Source organism: Chrysochloris asiatica, unplaced genomic scaffold, assembly GCF_000296735.1.
Source record: "Chrysochloris asiatica unplaced genomic scaffold, ChrAsi1.0 scaffold00374, whole genome shotgun sequence".
Classification (NCBI taxonomy): domain Eukaryota; kingdom Metazoa; phylum Chordata; class Mammalia; order Afrosoricida; family Chrysochloridae; genus Chrysochloris; species Chrysochloris asiatica.
The window spans coordinates 1,443,923-1,454,062 of record NW_006408892.1 but is presented as its reverse complement, the minus strand read 5'-3'; the positions used below and the strand labels follow the sequence as shown (position 1 = coordinate 1,454,062).

General features: G+C 52.7%; 1 protein-coding gene across 2 annotated transcripts; it reads left to right on the top strand.

The window, feature by feature from the left end:
- The first annotated feature begins 346 nt into the window (after positions 1 to 346).
- FKBP8 (FK506 binding protein 8, 38kDa) lies at positions 347 to 8,416 on the top strand. 2 transcript variants are annotated; one of them, XM_006876309.1, is made up of 8 exons: positions 347 to 644; positions 4,229 to 4,398; positions 4,473 to 4,561; positions 4,796 to 5,013; positions 5,634 to 5,806; positions 7,185 to 7,262; positions 7,658 to 7,789; positions 8,157 to 8,416. In XM_006876309.1, exons 1-8 carry the CDS (start codon positions 350 to 352, stop codon positions 8,241 to 8,243), a joined length of 1,242 nt encoding a protein of 413 aa, XP_006876371.1. In that variant the 5' UTR covers positions 347 to 349; the 3' UTR covers positions 8,244 to 8,416. The 2 variants fall into 2 exon arrangements, with proteins under 2 accessions (XP_006876371.1, XP_006876370.1); XM_006876308.1 differs by having other exon boundaries at positions 350 to 644; positions 4,793 to 5,013; positions 8,157 to 8,243.
- The last annotated feature ends 1,724 nt before the right edge of the window (positions 8,417 to 10,140 follow it).

Genomic DNA, 10,140 nt, shown 5'->3' with positions numbered 1-10,140 from the left:
GCTCTGGAGTCTCAGGTTCCAATCCCACTCATGTTAGCTTGCTTTGTGACCTTGGACAAATGGCTTTGCAACTCTAGGCTTCAGTTTCGACTTCTGGGAAATGTGTGTGTATGTCTCTATGCGGGGGTTATCCATCTACTAGAGTACTTACAGGGACTAAATAAATAATAATTAGTTGTATTAATGGTGACACTGTTTGGGTCACATAGACACACAGCTTGTCTTGTTATACTCACTGCATAGATGAAGAAACTGAGGCCTTGAGTCACTCTCTGGGGCATGAGGTACAGGGGATAACTGGAGGGGTTCGGTGTGATCCTTACTCCCATCCCTTGCTCTTCCCAGTAGCATGGCTTCCTGTGCTGAGCCCTCTGCCGCAGGACCAGAGCCTGCTGCCCCGCTGCCTGCCAGGGTCCCGCCACTGGAGGACTTTGAGGTGCTAGATGGAGTTGAGGATGCAGAGGACGAGGAGGAGGAGGAGGAGGAGGAGGATGACCTGAGTGAGCTGCCACCATTGGAGGACATGGGGCAGCCCCAGACAGAGGAGCCAGAGCAGCCTGGAGCCCTAGCCCGAGAGTTTCTGGCTGCCATGGAGCCCGAGCCTGCCCCAACCCCAGCTCCAGAGGAGTGGCTGGACATCCTGGGTAAGGAGGGGAGGACTCAGGTTTGAAAGTGACCCTATCTCAGGCCCATTGCCCTTTGGACCCCATTTTCCTACTGCTGCTGTGAAGGTCAGAGGTCACAGCTCTGTAACCAGAGCAATCACTATCCTTTTGTCACTCCCCCCAAACCTCCAGGAGGTACTGGATCCCTTTTCTCTAGTCCTAGCCCCCATTGCATCTTCTCAGGCATTTGTGCTAAGTACAGTCCTCAGAAACCTCATCCTGAGATCCAACTGATGTGAGGAATAGCTCCCGAACCCACAGACCGTCCCCCTGATCCCTAATGCCCTTCCTCAGTCACCCTGGATGTTAAAGCAAGGTTGATTGGTGAGTGTTGAGGTCAATACACTTCACTAACACCATGTTGTTGGTGTTGTCAAGTTCTTAACTCATAGCAACCCTGTAGAGGGTTTACAAAGAGTGGTGGATGGATTTGAACTGCCAGCCTTTTGGTTAGCAGTCCAGTGCTTGTCCACATCAGGCTAGCAAGTGGCGTAATCCTAGCAGTCCTAACTGTAATGCTACAGCCGGTGCTGATTGTTAGTTACCATTGAGTTGAACCCAACGTAGGTTACAGTTGTGATGACTGTTGGTAACGGTTGAATTGAACCTGTGTGTGTAGGCTAGAACTGTGCTCCCTAGAGTTTTCAAGGCTGTGACCTTTCAGGAGCTGATGTCCAGGCCTTTCATTCGCCTCTGGGTAGATTGGAACCACCAACCTTTTATTTGTCAGTCGAGTGCTTAACCCTTTGCACTATGTTATGTTGTTATTAAATGCCACTGAGTTGGTTCCAACTCATAGTGACCCTGTGTAGGGTTTCCAAGGCTTTAAATCTGTGGGAGCAGAAAGGCTCATTTCTCACCTGTGAAGTAGCTGGTGGGCCCGCACTGCTGACCTTGTGGTTCCCAGTCCAGAACTTAGCCTTTGGAGTCATCACTCTCCTGCCCTGTTTTATAGCATACTTTATACCTACTAATGCTGTGTATTATGGAGTACTAGTACCGGAACATAATACAACATCAGGCAATTACTGTTGAATTGATTCGGATTTGTGGTGACCTCGTGTGTGTCTGAATAGAACTGTCACCCACAGGGTTTTCTTGATTTTTCAGAAAATGACTGCCAGTCTTTGTTTTCTGAGGCCGTTCTGTTTGGGTTATTGCTAAGCGCTGTCAGGTCAGTTCTGGCTCATAGCAACCCTGTAGAGAGAGTTTTTGAGGAATGGCTGGTGGGTTTGAACCTCTGACCTTGTGCTGATCCTCCCACACCACACCTGGTGGACTCAAACCTCTAACCTTTCTGTTAGGAGCTGAGTATGTTTACCATTTGCATGCTCCAGGGACTCTGAAATACAATATTGTTATTCCTGAGTGCTGTCGAGTTGGTTCTGACTCATAGTGACCCTGTGTAGGGTTTCCAAGGAGCCGCCAGCAGATTTGAACTGCCAGCCTGTGGTTCACAGTCCAGTGCTGATCCTCCAGCTCCACACCAGGAGTCTGTAATACATGTTGTTGTTGTTAGGTGCTGTGGAATCGGTTTCGACTCATAGCTACCCTGTACAGGGTTTCCAAGGCAGTAAATCTTTACGGGAGCAGAAAGCCTCATCTTTCTCCTGTGGAACAGCTGGTAGTTTCAAACTGCTGACCTTAAGGTTTGCAGCCCGATTCGTAACCACTATGCTACCAGAGCTCCTGTAATATATAGTGATATAATAATGATGTTATTGGGAATTGATTCTGTCTGTGCATCCTCACAACTGCCCCAAGACAGAATTCCTATCATATCCCCATTCTGTGGATGGGAAAATTGAGGCTAAAAGAGGGACAGAGGCACTTCCCTGCAGCCACATGGCCTCCTTGGCAGGGTGGGACTTTGGGAAGTTCTCTTCTAGGGATACTCTAAGAGGCCCCGCCCCCTGTTCACCTCCCATGAGTGGGAGGCCAGCTCTGTTCATTTTCATTCATCCCTGGATCAGAACTGAGGCTTCTGTTTTCCAATTGAGGAAACTGACATCCTGAGAGGGGACCCTGATTGTCCCAGCAGTGCCTGGTGCCACCCTGCCTGTACATCCAGCAGAGTGCCCAGAAACCTCAAGCCTCAGGGGTCTAGATCAATGGTTCTCTGGCTGGAAGTGGGGCATGCATACATGCCCAGAAATTGAGAACATTTTAGAACATAGATACCTAAGGGTCCTTAACCTTTAGTTAGGGTCTGCTCCAGACTTACATGTTGTAGTTATGTGCCATCGAGTCATCTCCGTCTCATAGCGACCCTGTATGGGACTTTCGAAGAGCAGCTGGTGGGTTTGAACTGCTGATTGTGGTTCAAAATCCAGTGCTGATCTTACAGTGCCACCCCAGGAGTCCTAGACTTGTGGAAGGAATGTTATGGTGTGCAGGTACTGTTAGAACAGGTGACCCCAGGCATTGCTTCCATGTGTCTTCAGGGTAAGTCCTCTCTTTGTTAAGGTCCAGGGAGAGGGGGGGCAGGGTTGTGTGCCGGGGCCAGTTGCCTGCCCTCTCCATTTCCAGCACCTACCTCATCACCCATGGTCTTTGTCGGACCATGTGTGTGACATGTGGTAGCTTGTGAGCTCCTTGAGTTGCTGTGACCACTTGTCCATTCCAGTGATTGCCTGGGAATCATCCAGGTGGTGCAAACAGTGTGCTTGACCTCCACCTGAAAGGCTGGAGGTTCGAGTCACTGGCGGGACCTCGGAAGAAAGGTCTGGCGATCTACTTGCAAAAACTCAGCTCACGTACACCCTGTGGAGCACAGCAGTCTAGTCTATAACTGATCCTGGAGATGGCGCAGGACTGGGCTGCATTTTTTTCTGTTGTATGTGGGGTTGCCACAAGTTGGGGGCCGACTGGACAGCAGCTAACGACAAGAGACTTGTGGAGTTCTTGAATGATGTAAACAGTTAATTCACTTGACTGCTTACTGAAAAGTTGGAGGTATGCATGTACTCAGGTTCCTAAGAAGGCTCTGGTGATCTACTTCTGAAAAAGTGAACAGTCTTATTCTGACACATGTCACTGTGCATTGGGCTCAATTTGGCAGCCTTGGTAGCTGCCTGAGGCTTCGAGGGAAACTCCAGCTGAGGCAGCTGAGAGCTGATGGTTTCCTCAGGGTAGGGGAACGTCAGGGACTGTCGGTTGTGTTTAATGTGTTGTGGTGCTCTGCTTACATTGCCAACTTGAACTGGTGGGTCAAGGAGGTCCCGCGATCTCCCCATTGCAGAGTTGGGTAAACAAACCTGATAGTCCTGGAAAGGGGCTATTTCTCAGCCCTTGGCCGTTGCAAACCCTAGGTTTTCTTAAACCAACAACCAGAAGTGCTGGTCATCCCTGGTGTTTCTGGGTGTTGGTACCTTGAAATTGGCCCTGTTAGGTCCGTGTTCAGCCTGGGACACCGAGGCCCTGCTGTGTGAAGTGAGATGACCTGCGCAGTTGATAAGCAGAGCAGTCATTGGAAGCTCAACCTCTTTTCCTGGATTGGGTTGGGGGAGTGGGTTCCTGTCCGAGCCGCCCAGTGACAGGTTCCGCTCCCCCTCCTCTCTCAGGGAATGGGCAGCTGAGGAAGAAGACGTTGGTCCCAGGCCCACCTGGCTCAAGTCGCCCTGCCAAGGGTCAGGTGGTGACAGTGCAGCTGCAGACGTCATTGGAGAATGGCACGAGGGTTCAGGAGGAGCTGGAGCTGGTGTTCACCCTGGGCGACTGTGATGTCATCCAGGTGGGTATTGTGGTGGACCTGGGGGCACCAGTGCTGGCCCAGACCCCTTGATCCTCTGTTGTCCTTCCCACTAGGCCCTGGACCTCAGCGTCCCGCTCATGGATGTGGGGGAGACTGCCATGGTCACCGCTGACTCCAAGTACTGCTATGGCCCCCAGGGCAGGTGAGATCCTTCATTCTGCCCTGTTCACCCAGCTGTCTTGTGGGAAAGGAGAGTCTCAGGGAGGGCAACTTGGCCACTAAGGTCTTGTCACAAGTGTGAGTTGGGAGCTGTTTCCCACATTCTATCAGAAAGGGCACTCAGAGGCCATATATCCAGGGCTTTTCTCCTGGGTGGGGGACATGGCTGGAGGGGTGCCGAGGCTGAGTATTGCCCCTGACCCACAACCCCCAGCAGGAGCCCCTACATCCCCCCGCATGCGGCCCTGTGCCTGGAGGTGACCCTGAAGACAGCTGTGGATGGGCCCGACCTGGAGATGCTCTCGGGGCAGGAGCGTGTGGCCCTGGCCAACCATAAGCGGGAGTGTGGCAATGCCCACTACCAGCGGGCTGACTTCGTGCTGGCTGCCAACTCCTACGACCTTGCCATCAAGGCCATCACCTCCAGCGCCAAAGGTGCCCTCCCACCCCACCGTGTGACTGTGTGATCTCAGCACTGCCCCTACCACTGTGTCCACCATGAGTGCCCAGAGAACTGGAGCCACCACCAGATTGTTGGGCCTAAGGCTTGGAACGTTTTAGACTATTCCAGCATATGGCTAGATTAGATGCCTTAACAACCCTGACCTTTAGGCTAGGGTCTTTTCCAGGCTTGTGATGTATTCCAGAACAATGGGATATTACAGAATTCAGGTGCCATCAGGACGGGGTGGCCCCAGTTGGTGTTTGGCCCGTTATCTCTTGAGGCTATGTTTTTAGGACCTCTTAGTAGTACCTGGGACAGGGCAGCTTGTGGCCATGTGTTTATGTGGTCTGAGGGTCCTTCCTTATTCGAGGGTCCCTGACAAGCTGGTATAGGAGCCTCCAGCCCCAGGACCTCAGGAACCCCCTTACTACCTCCCATATCTGGGGTGTTGAGCCAGATCGAGCCCTCCGCTCCAGCCTCCTGCCTTCTCCCTCCTCCTAGGAGAGAGGGGCAGGTCAGCCCCTGGGTGGCTGGGGTGAGAGTGAGGCTGATGGCATCATGACCATGGGTGGGAGGCTGATACAGCACAGTGACAGTCACTTGCCTGCAGTGGACATGACATTTGAGGAGGAGGAGCAGCTGCTCCAGCTGAAGGTAAAGTGTCTGAACAACCTGGCAGCCTCACAGCTGAAGCTGGACCACTACCGAGCCGCGCTGCGTTCCTGCAGCCTTGTGCTTGAGCACCAGCCCGACAACATCAAGGCGCTTTTCCGAAAGGGCAAGGTGGGTGCCATAGCTGTAGAGGTGGGGGCACCCAGCTAGTGTAGGTCCAGGGACAGGTGCCAGATATGGTACAGCCTGGCTTACACAGCAGTGTCAGGGAAGCCACAGTCAGACCCAGATTCTTGGGTTCCATTGACTTTCCTGAACTGCTCCTTTAGCCCAGCACAGATTGTCTCTCATACCTGGCTCCTGGCTCCCTCAGTATAAGCCATGTCTTTGCCATCTTCCCCTCCTACGCTCACCTCTCCTGTCTCACCTCCTGCCTAGTGGCCTCCTCCCTACTTACAGCTGCCTGCCCAAGCCAGGCCCACCCCACTCCCCCCTTGCCTGGTTGTACCCTCAGCCTGAGACATACTCAACTCAGATGCCTGTCTAGGCTCCTCCTGGTCTTTGCTGGGATGTCACTTTCTTAGGTCACCTCTCTCCCATCCCAGCTGAGCTGGGCACCTCTCACTGCTCTGCCTCTTGACCTCATTTTGCTATCACACATCATGTTCAACCCCACACTGCAAGGTTGGGTACTGTCTGTCTTCCTCACTGCTGCATCTCTTTCCTTTGTACAGGGCCTGGTACACAGCAGGTGCTCATTAAATGCTTGTACACTGCAGGTGCTCCCTGAATACTGACACATAGCAGGTGTTCGTTAAATGCTTGTACACACACAGTGCTTGTTAAATGCTTGTACACAACTGGTGCTTACTGATTGAGGGGGCTGTCAGTAAACAGTAAACTGAGGCGTAGCCACTAGGACACCTAGCATATTTGTGAATAGCCTGAACAGGGGATCTCTCCAGCCTGCATTTATCGTACGCACCTGTTAGATGCATATCTCTGCAGAGAGAGACGTAGGGAGGAAAGAGATGCTGTCCTTGTTTTCTAAGACCTTAACATTTTAGTGATGGATAGTATCTGTTCTTATGTGTTTGAGTCAGTTGGTCAAAGGTGACAAAACCCACTTAAGCAGTTCAGGCAATAGATGGCTTACAGAACTGCCAAGCCTAGTTGTACTAGGGCTTCAGCCACATCTTGATCCAGATGTTGACATAATGTTGTAGAATGATGTGCCTTTGCTGTGAGCTCTCCAGGGAGGCTCTTCTATCAGGGTGACTCAAGACACCCCTTCCCCTTGAAGTGCCAGGCTGTCATCCTGCGTAGCAATTACTTCGGTCTCCATTGCCTGGTCTGGGCCACAGGGCTTGGCTCTGAACCAGTCACCATGACCAAAGTTTTAGGAAGGGTTCATTTGGCTTGTAGAGCCAAGTGCAGGACAAGCCACTAACCAGCTAAGATGGCAAGGGGAGGAGGGACTTTGATCCAGGCTGTGACAGACACGTGAGGGAAGGAGCGGGGTCCAAAGATATGTGCCCCTCTCCCACAGGTGCTGGCCCAACAAGGCGAGTACAGTGAGGCCATCCCCATTTTGCGGGCAGCCCTGAAGCTGGAACCTTCCAACAAGGTGAGACATTCTGGGAACATGTAGGATTCCTGTTTTGTTTGCCCCAGGTCTTTACTGTGGTTCTGTCTTTGGTGTTCTTACCTAGGCAGTGGTGGCTGATGTATCTGACTCCCCAGATGGGCAGTCTGTGCTCACTCCCTCCTACCCTCAAAGTGCCCAGAGTCTGAGTGCCCAAAGCTGCTGTGCACAGCCTTGGTCTCCCACTCTGTCTCCTGCCACCTCACCCCATTCACTTTACTAATGCCTAGAGGGCGAGAGTCTGGCCCTGGGTCCTGTAGGAGTCTGTGACAGATGGATCCTCATGTGCCACAGCCCTCAAGTTCTCAGGCCTCCAGAGGGGCAGTACCAGCGCTGACAATTGAACTGGGCCCACTCAATACCCACCTCCCCCACAGACGATCCACGCGGAGCTCTCGAAGTTGGTGAAGAAGCACGCAGCCCAGCGGAACACAGAGACTGCTCTGTACCGGAAGATGCTGGGCAATCCCAGCCGGCTGCCTGCCAAGTGTCCTGGGAAGGGCGCGTGGGTGAGGCTCTCGCAGCAGGCTCTAGAGTGGATAGGGTCTGGGAGGGTATGCCAGGCAGAGGACATCACCTGGGCTAGATGAGACTGCCTCGGATAGCGGTCCACTGATATCCTCAGCCACTGAGCCGTGCTAGATGGTGCTGGCACACAGAGAGGCCCCAACCCTGTGTGACCAGGACTAGGTAGACGGTGGAATCCAGACTGAGGGACCTGGAGGGAGGAGTGGTACCCTAGAAAAGGGGGCATCGTTAGGCAGTGGTTTGTTGGGATGCCTGTTCAGTCTGTTTTGGGAGCTGAGGTCTCAGAGGTGGGTGAACCTTGACTCTTCTCCAGCTCCTCTTTCCCTCCCACCCCACCTTTATCCATAGTCCATTCCATGGAAATGGCTGTTTGGAGCGACTGCTGTTGCCCTGGGGGGTGTGGCCCTGTCCGTGGTCATTGCTGCCAGGAACTGACCATCCAGGTGGTCGCCACCCCCTATGCACCATGGACCCCACCCTGTGCTCCCCAGCTCCCTTGGCCCCTGTCCACTGTCCTCCTGACCCAGCCCCCTCCTCTGGGTTGGGGCAGCGAGGTTTGGGGGCCTTGCAACCCAGCAAGCAGGAGGGACTGTAGCCTTCTCAGAGGAGAGTGAGGCAGGGCCGGGCCCAAATCCAGCCCGGAGGAAGGGGCCCTCATCCCCAGACCCTAGTCCCACCCTTCCATGCCCCGGGCCAGTTTTTCACCCAGCCAGCCTCAATTTTTCCTTCCCAACAGGCCTGGGGGCAGCCCTTCCCCTGTCCCATCCCCACCCTGAGTGCCAGTCCCTCCTGTCCCGCCTGCTGTCCTCTGTCCTGGCCCTCCACTCCCTAGTGAAATAAAGCCTCCCACCCCGCAATCCACTGGCTCCAGAGTCGTCTTCAATGACCATGTGGGGGACATCTAGGGTTTGTTACTACCCTGGGCGTGGCTGAACCATGGTCTGTGAGGACAACGCTTCCTAGACCACAACGGATGGCTTTTTAGAAGGGGAACCAGGCCTGGGAAAGCAGGTAACATGTCATATTCACATCTCTAGCCTCGACCCTGCCATCTTAGAAATGGGGTCCCTGCCCGATCGCATGGGCTTGTCTCCCTTTGCTCAAGGACAGATTGTTGCTGTGGGACCCCAGCCTTGAAAGGGATAGATGATGAACGGTGCCCACAAGGAGAAACGGGAGAATCTTGAGAGGTGGGCACTCTGGGCACTGTGAGCACCAGAGTCCAGCTGTGGGGTATGCTGGCAACATTTGGGTATTGGCACAGCCAGTGCAAAAGCCCTGGAGAGTAAGACTTCTGGACCACGAGGAGGAGTTGAAGCTGGTTCCAGGGGCTACTCCAATCTGATCCAATTCCTCCATGACCTAGGGTTGTCCAAGGGCAAGTACATGTACCCACAGAATTCAGTACTGAGGTACATCTGCTCTATCAGGCCCCCCAAAAAGGGGATCCCCAAAATTAGATCTCTGAGCCACCCCTGTCCTCTCTGTTTAGGAAGTAAAACTACTGGCCCAGTTGCTCAACAGGAGCTGACAGGTGATCTCAAATGTCAGTCTGGGATCACTTGGGGCTTGAAACGGTGCCTCCTCACCATCCTGCCACCTGGAGTTTGTATCTAGCCCTCAACACAGTGTGGGGCTTTGCAGGAGGCCCTGGGAGGGGTTGGGCCCTAGCTGGGATACCACCAAATGTCTGAAGTCCTCAGTCTTACCCATCTGAGTGACGCCCAGACTGCAGTATCCTGAGACCCAGCTAGAACGTGTCAGACTTATGACCAGTAGAAATTGGGAGAGAATATATGCATGTTATTTTGAAGTGCTAAGATGGTGGTCCTGGTGTGGTGTGGTGTAGGATAAGCACTGGAGTATTAACTATAAGGACAGTGGTTCAAATCCACCAGTTACTGCTCAGAAACCATATACAGGGTCACTATGAGTCCGAACTGACTCAAAAGCACTTAAGATGTAGTCATTTGTTACTTAGCAGTAGCTGAGTAATATAAAGGTGTTTGTCCCAGTGTGGTTTACAAAAACCTAAACTTGAAATACATTTCCAGTTAAAAGGAATTGTTTAGTATCTGTTCAGGTGATTCTGACAAGGGTGCTAAGTCCATCCAGTGGGGGAAGGATAGTCTAATAAATGGTGCTGAGGTGAAGGCATCTTCACCTGCAAAAGAATGAAATTGGATCCCTACCTCACACTGAGTATTCCAGAACACTTAATTGTACTTCTAAGAAATCTGTACCTAGATCAAGAAGCAGTTGTTCGAACAGAACATGGGAACGCTGAATGTTTTAAAATTGGGAAAGGTGTGAGACAGGGTTGTATTCTTTC